Source organism: Barbatula barbatula (genome assembly GCF_947034865.1).
Source record: "Barbatula barbatula genome assembly, chromosome: 12".
Classification (NCBI taxonomy): domain Eukaryota; kingdom Metazoa; phylum Chordata; class Actinopteri; order Cypriniformes; family Nemacheilidae; genus Barbatula; species Barbatula barbatula.
Genome location: NC_136775.1, coordinates 2810536 through 2824542, shown reverse-complemented (window position 1 = coordinate 2824542; position 14007 = coordinate 2810536). Strand labels below are relative to the sequence as shown.

The 14007-nt window shown below is 38.4% G+C and overlaps 1 protein-coding gene across 1 annotated transcript; it reads left to right on the top strand.

The window, feature by feature from the left end:
- Positions 1 to 5999: 5999 nt before the first annotated feature.
- LOC306901310 (1-phosphatidylinositol phosphodiesterase-like) lies at positions 6000 to 10416 on the top strand (the record flags this gene model as incomplete). The annotated part of the gene is made up of 5 exons (XM_079468989.1): positions 6000 to 6010; positions 6109 to 6492; positions 7582 to 7639; positions 7880 to 7932; positions 8279 to 10416. The coding sequence occupies 5 exons, from the start codon at positions 6000 to 6002 to the stop codon at positions 9150 to 9152; spliced, it is 1380 nt and encodes a 459-aa protein (XP_079325115.1). The 3' UTR covers positions 9153 to 10416.
- Between the last annotated feature and the right edge of the window lie 3591 nt (positions 10417 to 14007).

Below are 14007 nucleotides of genomic sequence, written 5' to 3'. Positions count from 1 at the left end.
ATAAATAAATGAAGTCTTTAAATAGTAGTTTATTAGTATACTAGAAAAGGAGCGCATTGTTACACAAGAGCCACCACGTGGGTTATAGGGTGCAGCAGTTGGCATTTTTTGTTGTTATTTGTGATCAGTTTCATGCTGAAATGAGAAAAATAATCATTAAATATCTACACGTGCTGAGCTGCTGAAAAATACAAACACGTTTTCCTAGAATGAACTTTATCATAATAGCAGCTAGTCTCATTTACCGACCGGATGTTTTTGATTGAAATTAAAATAATTCTGTTCTACAGCACCATCTGGTGGTTGAAATTTTCTACAAATATACAGTTTTGCACGAGTATCATAAGGGATGCGAAAAATCCCCCCTCCGCTTTAACTTACGTTATTTTATTTTTATTAATTTTTTAATTGTCTGTTGGAGCAAATTACTAAATAGGTTTCCCTTTCCTAACTCTCTTAGTTAACAACTGACACTAAACAACACTTATAGATCCTTAAAATGTTATTTTCACTACATTTTGAAAAACTATAATACATTATAATACTATAATATAATTTTTCCCACAATTTTATTCCAGAATACTTCAACACACACGATCACACTACTAGCGAATACTTTTTTTATATTGGGAAACTGAGCCCCTTTAATGCTGATAATAATTAATTTTGACATGTATTAAAAAATATTATACTCTGTTCGCCACAGCAAAACAGCAAGAATAAAGTTCAGCAAAACAGCAAGAATAAAGTTCAAATTTCTATGAAAAGGTCTTACAAACAGAACTCACAGCCTGACATTTCTCAAAGTTCTTAATTTAAACAGTCAATGTTTTAAAATAAAGGTGGTAATCCTACATGTACATGAAAACCGAAATCCACCTCTGCCCTGCACCTATAAGAGATGGTTAGACCTGGTTCATTTTAGGCCTCCATAAAACATACGGGCTCACCATTCTAGAGACTGGATAACTATATGGATTCAAATTGACCGCTGAAAAGACATAGGCTGCGGTTAAGGTTGGTGAAAGTCTCATTCTGGGCACAATAAGAAGCTTGGGTATAATTTTGCTAATTGCCCAAACATCAGAATACTGGTCTCTGTATCTTCCTTAGACGATCTCAGGAGCTGCGTTATACAGATTTCCTCCTTCCAGGCCAAAGCAAAGGCCGTGCTTTTGGAATCTGGCCTGTCCTAAATCAATTATGACCGCATGTGCGTGTTTTGTTCCACCTGAGGACAAATGTTTGAATGGTGTCATAAATAAATTTGGCAAATTATTTGTGTTAACCATGGAGTCCAAAGCAACCTTTAAGATTTGCAACTTACATTGATTCAATAGTGATGCTTTTAAATCATACGCATATGACCTTTGTCCTGCTAACTCAATGCTAGACTAATGGAACAACAGGAACATTCATTGTTAGAAAGAAACATCTCACCATGATGTTGTCTGGTATGAGATCCTGACGGACAATGTTCTTGCTGTGCAAGTAAGCGAGCCCACTGCACATGCAATTGATAATGGTGATAATAACAGACCTTGTTAGCTAATAGAATAGAAAGCATAAATACGAAAGGATGCTAACATTATTTTGCATGATCCAAATCTATACATGCCACATTGTACGATTTTATAACCATTGATGTGGAAATCAATGTATTGTTGATGAAGATAATAAAGTAACAGGTGAAATATAACCTGAATAATATATGATGTTGGTACATAATTTCAAGCCATTTTCGTGTATTAGATGCATCAAATTTTAAAATAAATAATGTATGAATCTTGTTTTTATTTTAGCCAGGATAAGGGGTTAATGTCGGAGCATTTTTGAGATTCCTACAATGATAATTGGTACCTCTTTATATGTTTATGAGCCAAACATAAGGGTTTCCAGAGTTTTTCCTAAGATTAATTCCAGGGAATATTCCACATCCCCTCAGAGTCAAGCCAGGGCTCCCCAGGAGCTTCACCACATCGTGATGATTCATTGACCTACAGTAGATCACACGTGTTGTAAAGGCTGTAAGTTAAATTCATTTTGAACTTCGAAGTTTACATCACTTGCTCACACAAGTTACTTCTTACACTCTCCAGTACACATTTCCTTTCTTTTTTCATTTCTTCTTTAGGTACGAGAGAGCTGCGCACTTTCTTATGCGCTGCATGGGTGTTTCCATAGGTCATAGGTATAGACCTTCCCAAAGTTTCCTTTATCGAACGTTTGAGCCATCTAGAAACTTGCATTGATTCATTATTTAAACAATTAATAGGTTGAAATTACAAATATGAGTTTTTTTTGGTTTTTATTGCGTTTAGGTTTAACATCAGGTTATCAAAACATCTTCAAGTCTAAACTAGGTTTTCAAGACCTGGTATGCTTGACAGTAAAATGTAAAATATCTTGTCTGTTCATGTCATTCCTTTAACTATTTGAAACCTCTTAAAGACATAGTCCATACTATGATGTGTAACTTAGGGTTCTTTCTTCAATGGTCAGCCACAACTTACTTTTAAAATGTTCTAATGAGCAACAATCGCTAGTATCTACAAGAGGTTATATTTAAAAGTTATGGTGCATGGCACTTGCAACACCAAGGTCATGGGTTTGATCCCAGGAATGCACAAACTCAGAAACAAATGTATAGTACAATGTCGCATTGTATAAGAGCGTCTGCCAAATGCGTAAATGTTACACCTAAACCATGGATAATAATGAAATAAACAACAAACATGTTTGTGAAATTAGACATTCTAGAAGTTCTGGAATAAATAGATATGCCACAAGAGCACAAAATTATATGAAAAGTAAATGCTTTGTGTCATAATTTTACACAGTGGGTGCTGTAGGCTAAAACTAAAACCAAAAATTGTGTTATTTATTTACAGATTGTCCACGTAAAATGTAAAAAAAGAACAGAACTTCCATTTTATTTTTGAAATACTGTCAAAATGACAGAAAAAAGACTGCAAATTTACAAGAAAAACAGGGGGAAGGTAACTTTACAGGGAAAACCTGAGATTTTACTTTACATACAGCCCTAGCTGCCAGAAAATGTCCTTATTATATCCGTATATATATATATATATATATATATATATATATATATATATAGATATATATATCAGTTTTTTCAGTTTACAGATTTAGAAAAAACACTGTCTGTAAACTTTCTGTCTTTACCTCTGCAGCCGCCCAGTTTCAAACCCGTCTACAGAGTGACATGTCAAACGTTTACATTCAATGCTGCCACTTTCAGTCATGAGTAGAATTTTCAAAAAAGGATGAACAGCTTTACAGGGATACTTCCAAAAATGTAAATTCTGTCATCACTTGCTCACCTTCGAGTTGTTTCAAATATGTATATTTTTTCTTTGTTCTGATGAACACAGAGAGATATATTTGGAAGAATGCTTATAACCAGACAGATTTTGCATGTATTTTGCAGATTTTGCATGTATCATGCATACAGATTTGGAACAACTCGAAGGTCAGTGATTTTCATTTTTGGGTGAAGTATCCCTTTAACGTGTGAGGCACATAGAGATGTGCTGCTGAATTGATATGAATCAAAATCCTTACTACAATTTACAGAATTGCAAAAATAAGTGGATGGGAAAAATGAAACTATTTTACTATAGCATTACCAAAATCTGAGCAGTGTAATGTCACCAGAGTGAGAAATATAATCAGTTTACATTAGCAGAAATTCAATATTTTTTACGCAGGGTGCAGGCATAGCTGTGGTCACCATTCACTTTTACCGAATGTAAAGAGCGGCTATTCTTTCATCTTTTATTTGTTTCCTGCATCTACGTCTTTCATGCGTACAGACCAACACTTTACAGGGCATTTATCTTGCTTTCCTGTGAGCTCGTGCTTCCACTCATTTGGCCTTGAAAAACAGTCATCTGTCATTCAACAGCTTTGCATTTCAACTCTTTTATCAAGCTTGTCTAGTGTGTCATCTGACAAAAGTACACAGAAAAAATACTGTAGAATACTTAGAATTGGAGTATTTGGGGTGTGTCTATTTACAGAAGTTTATTTAGATGACAGTCAACAGACAAGCAGATTTTAGTACATAGAAAAGACAGTCCAACCAAGCAAACAAGGGGAAGCTAATAAAATAGCAAAACCCAAGAGAACAGACGAGAACTCAAATAATTTTTATTTTTTTACATTTTTAATTATCAAAGTTGTTGGTTGTTTGTTTAGTAAGGTGAATAAATACAAGCTTTGTGTACATCCATCCAATCTAACTGTCTCTCAATGACACTAACTTATTGATTCGCTTATTATGCAAGCGTCATTTCTCAGTTTGACCAGCAGATGTCCGTGTTGTACAATTAATATGAATCCGTCCACTGCACACACAGCAGACGTTGATTGTAGCTTAACTTGGCTTTAAAAACCTTATGTACCTTTAAGTTTTATCTTTTCTTTTATATTTTGTGCTTTGAGTTTCTTAAGCATTTTGTGCAACTCGGAGTTCTTTAACTTAAAAGGAGCCCCATGACTTCTATTGCATCGCAAGTGCATTTCATGTAGCCTATATATCCAACAATAGTCATATGCACTTTTATTTTTCTTATTTAACTTTTAATTTACACGAAAATCATTTTTTAATGGAGATTTTAATTATTTAAAAAATGTATAGGCTATGCTTTTACTGCATTTACAGTAACGTAGCTACTATAGACAGTCACGTAGGATGCACTACGCATTCAGGCAGCGCACAACAAATCATTCCGCATACGCCAACAAAGGGCGATCTTATTTTCTTCAACAACAAAAAAAGAAGAGCATCTTCTTTCGCAAAAACGATAAAGGCACAACCAGCATCCCAGGAAAAGCACTGCGAGCCCCATTTCTAGCTGAATCGCAAAATCCAAAAGGCCCTACACCATTGGAGAGGAGCTTCTTATGCCGGTGTCCCGAAATTTCATCCCGCCCTTCAGATTATCCGACCAGGCATGCACACAACAATGTTACGTCAGTTTTTTGCGCTATAAAATCATCCTATCTGTTTATTTTTTAACGCTACGGGAATCTGATTGTATGTTTTCATTATTAAATCATTCTACTTGTTTATTTAATATTTTGTTATTTGAAAGGATATTGGGCTGTAAATGAAACCTACATGTTTATTTTATGCCGGTAGGATAATCTGACAGGATATCAAACTAAAAAATGTCCCCAACTGCCCCTCCAGATATTGTTACTTATAAAATTTCTCAATTCGTAATTGGGGTACTCAAAAAGTAACTTTTAACAGTGCACAACTCTTGGTCGCTTTAAAGAATACAAAAAAGCGAATAGTTTATGCTTAAATGGTTTATAAAGTGTATTTCAACTGTTGCAAAGTTGTGAGACGGCACTTGCACTGCAATTGAATGATGTCAATGTGTGGATGAACTGCAGTGTCCTTCATGCGTGCTCTTATCAGAGAACAAACGTAGGATCACTGACGTTTTTATTATACAAACAGATTCGTTTAAGAAAGTTATGTGATAAACTATTTTTGCTCAGCATGACTACACTAAAGATGTAATGAAGTCTGGTTTGCATATGACAGTAATCAGATCTATATTGAATTTAAAGAATAGCTCACATTAATATGCAAATTGTCCTATCATTTAGGCACCCAAACGCTGTCCAAAGCCTCTGCAAGTGACTTTCTTCCATGTGAAACAAAAGAAGAAAGCGTGTCTGTGTTAATGTAGCTAAACTGTTGGAGGTTCAATGACAGCAGCTTTCAATTTACTACAATTTAAGTTATTCACTGAAATAAATCGTTTTAAACACTTGCACCCATTGAATGATAAAACATTGATGTGAGGCATCCACCAACGCAATTTCAACAGCGTTTTAACATTTTATGAAATATCGACATTATGATTAATGCAAATGCATCAGCTCCTTCAAAGTTCAGACACAAGTTTCACAAAAAAAAGGCAATTCATTGATTCAACTCAATTTAGCTAAGAGGTGTCATGGTTCTCGAGTGGTGAGACACGGAGAGAGGACCCAGGTGCAGACAGCGGGTAAGGGGTTAACATACTTTTATAATAAATAAAACATAGACCCACGTGGGGGTAACAGAACAAAACAGGGATACAATAACACTTTGACAAACTACACGTACAAGACACTCGAGTACAAGACACTCGAGTACAAGACACTCGAGTACAAGACACTCGAGTACAAGACACTCGAGTACAAGACACTCGAGTACAAGACACTCGAGTACAAGACACTCGAGTACAAGACACTCGAGTACAAGACACTCGAGTACAAGACACTCGAGTACAAGACACTCGAGTACAAGACACTCGAGTACAAGACACTCGAGTACAAGACACTCGAGTACAAGACACTCGAGTACAAGACACTCGAGTACAAGACACTCGAGTACAAGACACTCGAGTACAAGACACTCGAGTACAAGACACTCGAGTACAAGACACTCGAGTACAAGACACTCGAGTACAAGACACTCGAACTCACCAAACAAACCACAATGAACCAGCACAAGACAAAAGACACAGGGGCATTAAATAAGGGACCAAATCAAGAGGGAAACAGGTGTAGGGCATTAATCAATAAAGAGGGTAACGAGAGGATGGGAACAAAGACGAGACCGGAGAGAGAGTATGGAAGGCCATAAGAACAATAATTGCCTCTCTCCACAATAAACATGAGGTTCTGTCATGATCCTGCCACTATACTAAGAAAACATGACATGATGCAGCAGAATCATGACAAAGAGGCAGCAATTCCATCCACTAAATACAGACTCATTCAATGACATTTTAAATACACTTTAGATCAAAGTTATACACTGAAAAAATATTTTGTTTCAGTGTTTAAGTTGCACCATGTGTTAAACAAACATGATTGATGTATGTTGAAGTTTCATATTTTGATTTGAAGTTCTAAATACAACTATTTTTGGTTAATTTGAAGAAATAAAGATAACAGAGCTGAACAGAAACTCAAATAAAACAAAAGTCACGTCACACCCACAGTACTAAGCAAAGGCAATGCTATACAAAAGCTTTTTTCACCTTATCCTGAACAATGTCAACCACACTACTGGAAAATATAACAAACTCTTCTTCATCTCAAAAATAAATGCACATTAAACAATAAGAAGTGTTTCTCACATAAAATAACACTTAATTGAGAAAATAACTCTCCAAATCCAGTCTTATGCCAAGCATGCTGGGACATATTTATCTTCTGTCCAGTTTTAACAATTATAGGTCAACACAACACAAAGCATACATGTAGTTTTAACATGACTGGATTAGGTTACATGACTGAATATGAAAAAAACATTTTGTCAAACTTAAATTATGTTTAAACAAATGCTTAAATTAAATAAGTTGGACAAGCAGCGAAATAACTTTATCTGTGCACAGGGCTCCAAGCAAACTATGTTCCGATAACATTTAATAACTAGGCATAATTCATGTGTCTTCTGGAGCCACTGAACATGCAAATACACATCAAACCGAGAGCATGAAATCAGTAAGTTGCGATCGGTCAAGTTCTTATAAATATTCCTCTCAGAAGTGGAAGAGGTGCTGTGATGAGCGCTGGAGTCAGGATGACCATCGGCATGTGTGAGGTATTATTTTATCTTCTCTTTATAACAATGCTGTAAGTAAAATATAAGTAGTATAGTTGTACGTTTACTTTTCATAACTCAAATTCATAAGAGTGGCTTAAGTGACGTTTGCAATGGTGTAGTTTTCGTAAATTGTAATTTTTTGTGAAAAGTTTGTGTAAATTTGTGTTTGAAATACTTCTGCCGTGTCACTTTAAATGCATTTGTATGTTAAAGTTATTTTCATTGTGTAAAACCCAGGTAGTAAAGAAGATGAAAGTTACCGGGACATTTATCTGCATCCTGTTGCTTCTGTGAGTATAAAACTTATCAAAAAGACATTTGAATCTTTATGGTATTTATTCTGTGGTCACATTTTTTGCCAGGTCTAATGTTTTCAGAATATTGTGCAATTGAATATATTTTTATCTCATTTTTCTCTCTCAAATAGGACTCTATCTAAAATGATAAAAACAGAAATCATGCAAAAATTTTGCTTGTCTGCACAAATTAAAAAATTAAATCAAAGAGAAAAAAACAATGATTTTTTTAACTGAAAGATCTGTAATGATGGCCAAATGACTGGCACTAACAGTGATTTTGTATGAAGAACTATAACTCCTGACATTGTTGACCTAAAATTCTGATTTTATTTCACAGACTGCAGAAAAGTAGTGGCCAACAAGTATTTAATGATCAGAAAACTCTCAAATCTGACAACAGTCGCTGGATGGCAACTCTGGACAATAACAAGTTAATTTCTGAGATCACTATTCCTGGTACTCATGACGCTTTGGCCCTTCATGGAACACCATTAGCAGAATGTCAGGCATGGTCACTGGAGGACCAGCTAAAGGCTGGAATACGTTACTTTGATCTTAGAGTGTCTGGAGAAATGTTTTTGCAAATTAAACACGGAATAACTTATCAATTTATAACATTTTCAAAAGTTCAAAAGAAAATTGAGGCTTTTTTATCTATCAATCCAACCGAGACTGTGCTTGTCAGAGTTAAGCCTGTCTGTTTTTTTAAAAAAAAAGTTCCAGAACTTGTGAAAAACATGATTAACATGGCTATTAGCTGGACCAGTCCTTCAATGCCAAGAATTGGTCAAGTAAGAGGAAAGATTGTTTATGTTCAGAAAGACCACTTTGACCTGGGTGTCTCTCTTACTGAAACAGATAAGAATGGGGACTATAAAGTAACTGATGTTGAAGAAAAGATGGAAAAAATTGGAGAGCACTTAGAGCATGCAAAAACATCATGTGGAAATGGAAAACTTTTTCTGAACTATTCAAGTGGAACAGGCATCATTACATTGGGGGGTCTATTTAAGTGTTTAACTCCAAAAGGTGTTGCAGAGCAGATTAACCCTTTACTGTATAATTATCTACAATATGCATCTAATGAGAATCCCAAACCTTGTTTTGGGATCATAGCCATGGACTTTCCAGGTGTTGATTTAATTCAAACAATCATCAATCTCAATACTGTTGTTGATAAAACTATTACCTCACAAATAACAGCTTTGTAACAATGAAAATTGGAAAAAGCGCTATATGAATAAAGTTGAGTTGCGTAATAATTCACAGATTCTGTTTCTTCAAACAGATCATTTTGAAATCCGAGAAATATGTAGGCCTATGTTTACTTCTGTCAATATAGAATTGCAACCACTTATCACTTTGTTTTGTTTTTTTGACTGCATCTGAAATATATTCATGCCTGTAATTGAATCTGTTATATTAAATGTTTGTTTTAATTCTAGCGATATATCTCTATAAATATCATCATATTCGTATTAGGCATCCCATGAATTAAATATGAAATGCAAATACCTTCATTCCTGCAAATTTCACACATGGAGACTAACGTGTGTATGTTCCACTAACATGCTGAAAATATTTACGTACTTGTCTTGAATGTTTTTATATACTGTAGGTCAGGAATCCAAAAGTAATCAGATTACATTACAGTAATTTTATATTTTGGTGCTTGGATTAAGTTACTGTATACTTTTTTATGAAGTTATTTGTAACTGAGTACCAAGGGCAAAAATAGTACATTGCTGATAGAAACCACTACGAATATACTACTTCTAGCGGGCTCCCCCAGCTGCACCACATCACATACATGACCTACAGTCATTTCTACAAAATCACCAAATAACTGAGCACCTTCCATAGGTTACTTGGTAGACATTTGCAAAATTCCCTTTACCGAATGTTTGAGCCATCTAGACATTAAGAAATGGTCATTCAAATGGGTTTATTATGTATATATATATAATGATTCATTATATCCCCTGGTGTCGCAGGGAGCGTGTTCACCAATGCCACTGTGGATGGAGAGGACACATTTTGAGTATGGCGTACCATACTTGACAACAGGGTTGGGAGAGTAACTTTAAAAATGTTTTCCAGTACAGTTACAAATACATGAAAAAAATGTAATCAGTAATGTAAGCCAAGTATCACTATGTAAAAGTAATGTAGTCCGATTCTTTTTGGATTACTTTAGGGCCACAAATGTAAATAAAACAGAAAAACTAAATGATTTAATCGATAACTCCTCACTCAATTCCCTCAACATAATTTTTTCGGGTTAAAATGATGTCATTGTACTGTATGTTTACAGTAAGTACTATAAAGCCCTGTAAATGATTATAGGATGCTATTTCTAAAGCTGTTCTCCTATTTATGTTATCCTGAGAATCTGATTGGTGTGTCATCAGTTTTTCTATTGAATGTTAACATTATAGATAAATGTGTTTGTTGAGTTTATCATGACACTCATTATATTATGTGTTTGTGTTTTCTGATAGAGAACATGGTTAAACCTTTGCAAAATGAAGAAATTTTTGTGTGGGGTTTGCACATGTTGGTGTATAGTTATGAGAATGTGTTTATAGTTGTGAGAAAATGGTGAATTTTTTCATAAATTGGGTGTTAGCAATAGACCTATTTCACAGCGTGGCGTGTACAAACCGGAAGTAGGTAAAAGCTTGTCAGGTCAAGGCTCTAGCTCTGTTCAGCCACGTTTCTCCCGGGCTACCTGAACCAGACAGCCGATGCGCTCTCTCGTCAAGGCACTCCCCGCGGAGAGTGGCGGCTCCATCCCCGCGCAGTCCAGCTCTTATGGGAGCGGTTCGGTCAAGCACAGGTGGACCTGTTTGCCTGCCCGTACTCCACCCATTGCCCGCTCTGGTACTCCCTGACCGAGGGTCCCCTCGGCACGGATGCCCTAGCACACAGCTGGCCGCGGGACAAGCAGAAGTACGCCTTCCCCCCAGTGAGCCTCCTTGCACAGGTCCTGTGCAAGGTCAGGGAAGAGGGGCATCAGGTTCTGGTAGTGGCGCCATACTGGCCCAACCAGACCTGGCTCTTGGATCTGGTAGATCTGACGACGTCCCCCCCTGGCCCATTCCCCTGACGAAGGACCTGTTGTCGCAGGGGAAGGGCACGTTTTGGCACCCCAACCCAGGCCTCTGGAATCTCCATGCATGGCCCCTGGACGGGACGAAGAGACCCTAAGGGGCTTGTCGGTAGCAGTCCGGGAGACTGTTCTGCAGGCTAGAGCCACTGCCACTAGGCGGTTGTACGCTTATAAGTGGCGCCTCTTTTCGTCCTGGTGTTCTCCCGGGTCGGTGCTGGCCTTTTTACAGCAGAGACTTGAGAGTAATCTCTCCCCTTCCACTCTGAGAGTGTATGTTGCTGCTATTGCCGCACATCACGATCTCGTGGAGGGTAAGTCTCTCGGTCAGCACGACTTGGTCACCAGGTTCCTCAAGGGCGCGAGAAGGGTGAATCCACCTCGACCGCGCTCTGTACCCTCTTGGGACCTTAACGTGGTCCTACAGGGCCTTGGTACGGCCCCGTTTGAGCCCCTCGGAGTTGCCAGTCTCCCTCATCTGTCGATGAAAGCTGCACTTCTGACGGTGCTCGCCTCCATCAAGAGGGTGGGGGACCTACAGGCATTTTCCGTGTCCCAAGGGTGCCTAGAGTTCGGGCCCGGCGATTCTCACGTTGTCTTGAGACCCCAGCCCGGTTACGTGCCCAAGGTTCCCACCACTCCCTTCCGGGACCAGGTGGTGAACCTGTAGGCGCTCCCCTCAGGGGAGGAAGACCCAACCTCTCCTGGTTTGGTCGTACGCCTGCGAAAGCGCATTCTCCCCTCACCAGGTGAGACTAGTGCGCTATTGTAGCCTCCCTACTTTCCCCTCTCGGGTGAAGTATAGGCATTCCATCCATCACTAAGCATGGCACTTGGTAACAGACTGAGCGGACCGTCTGTTAGAACCAGGTCCATTATAGGTAGAGTCATCCCTGCTCAGGTAGACCCCTATATTAGGACTAGTGCCCCATACGTAGTGACTCCCCTCTGGGTCGTCACGTGTGTTGAATTCCTCACTCATGATTTCCCGATTGGTGAATCTGTGACCTCCCCGCCGGTGGTAATCCCACCTGGATTGTCCCCCTATTCGGGCTAACACCTTTCCGCATGTTGTTCTCCCCGCCGGGGAGACCATGTTTTTGTCTCCACATGTAACCTCCCCTCCGGGTAGGATGTGGCCTCCGTAACACACTCTTCTAAGAGGAGAGCAGTGTTTCCCCAGTGTTCGGCTCCGGACAGCTCCTCGCTACTAGAGGCGTACGCCACTGTCCGTGAGGCCGTCAGTAGAGGCTTCTCAGTATGACCAATACTATGTGGCTGGAAGATTACGTCTCGCAGTAGCACTCTTGTGACTCGCTAGCCCAGTCAGGGTCGCTCCGCTAGAGGTCGTGATATCGGTGCAAGCGCTGTGGCGTTTAAGATTGATCCCCAGTCAGTCTCTCACAACGTCGAGAGACCGACTGAAGGGGAACGTCTCGGTTACGTCTGTAACCTCCGTTCCCTGATGGAGGGAACGAGACGTTGTGACTTCATGCCACAACGCTGCACCGAATCACTGCAGTGAAACGGCCCTGCCCTCTCAGGTTCCTCAGTACAAAGGGTAAGTGAATGACCGCAGCCATCTTCCTTTATACCCGTATGCACGGGGCGGAGACTGGCGTGCCCGTGCCATTCGCCAAGTCCATTGGCGTTTTATAATTAATAATCTCGGAGAAGGTAGGTTCTCAAGATCAAACCCCAGTCAGTCTCTCACAACGTCTCGTTCCCTCCATCAGGGAACGGAGGTTACAGACGTAACCGAGACGTTTTTACTCCAAGTAAACCATGACCAAATCGGACAACATATGTTACTGTTGATTTTGATCAATTAAATGAATGCCTGTGAGAAAACTGAATGAATTGAGAATTGAGAAATGTCCCTTGTTTCCTTTTTGGATCATTGTCCCGTTCACCTGGAATTTTGGGGTATTTGCACTTTCTCATATTTAATGATTCTCCCTTACTTTTGTGAAAAGTTCCTGCTTGCCAGTATTTGGAAGGGGTCATGGAAATGACACGGGACATCCTGCTCCTTATAATGATACTACTGACTTTCTTGCTTGTTGTGGTGGATCCAGTTGATCATTTATCTCAAGAAATATATATTTTCCCTCGTTTCCATGGAAGACTACACTAAACTTTAAGCCTTGAGTAGCATTACCTGTAAAACATGTTGTCGGTCTTGTTTTTGGTGTGATAGTAATCTCCCATGTTAGATAGTTCCTGTTTTACAAACACGTTCAGGTGTAATCCTTGGTTTTATTCTCAAAGTGAGTAGAGAAAAAAGCAATGGCAGAATTCATATGTAACAAGCAAGAGTTTGTCTTTTTTATGACGTAATATTCAAACGTTCAGACGAGATATTTAAACATTTTTGTAACTTAAAATTGTTTTCCATTAAAAAAATTTGAGAAAGGTTTCAGGCACAAAACAAACACATCCAACAGGGGCAAGTTATCTGTTTATAAATATTTAGTTCCCTTAAAACATTTTCATTTATAAGCCGAGGGCCATTCAGTATGCTTTAAATAGTTTTATACCCATTTCACCACTATAATATAAAGTATGTTCATAAAGTTAAATCTTACCAGAACACCTTAAAAATGTCCTTAGCATGAATTTGTGCAAAATCTGTTGTTCTATGCTTTAGCTTATTGTTTATCATTGTTGAAGGTGTTTATTTAGCACGGTGATGGCCAGAAGATGCTGCCGGATGAGATGAAACAATAGAAATTTCTTTTATGTATTTAAACACCTTTGCTTACCATTTGTCTAAATCATTGCACTTATTGAAAAAAGTCTTACCACTGGGTGTTTAGTCTTCAAGCACCTCTTCAACACTGTGAAAATGTTGCATTATACAGAGATCTATGTATATACGGCAGGTCTGAAGGAACAGTTTCTCCACCCACGTTTCAACAATGAAGTGTGCAGTCAAGAAACTAAATGTAAAACTG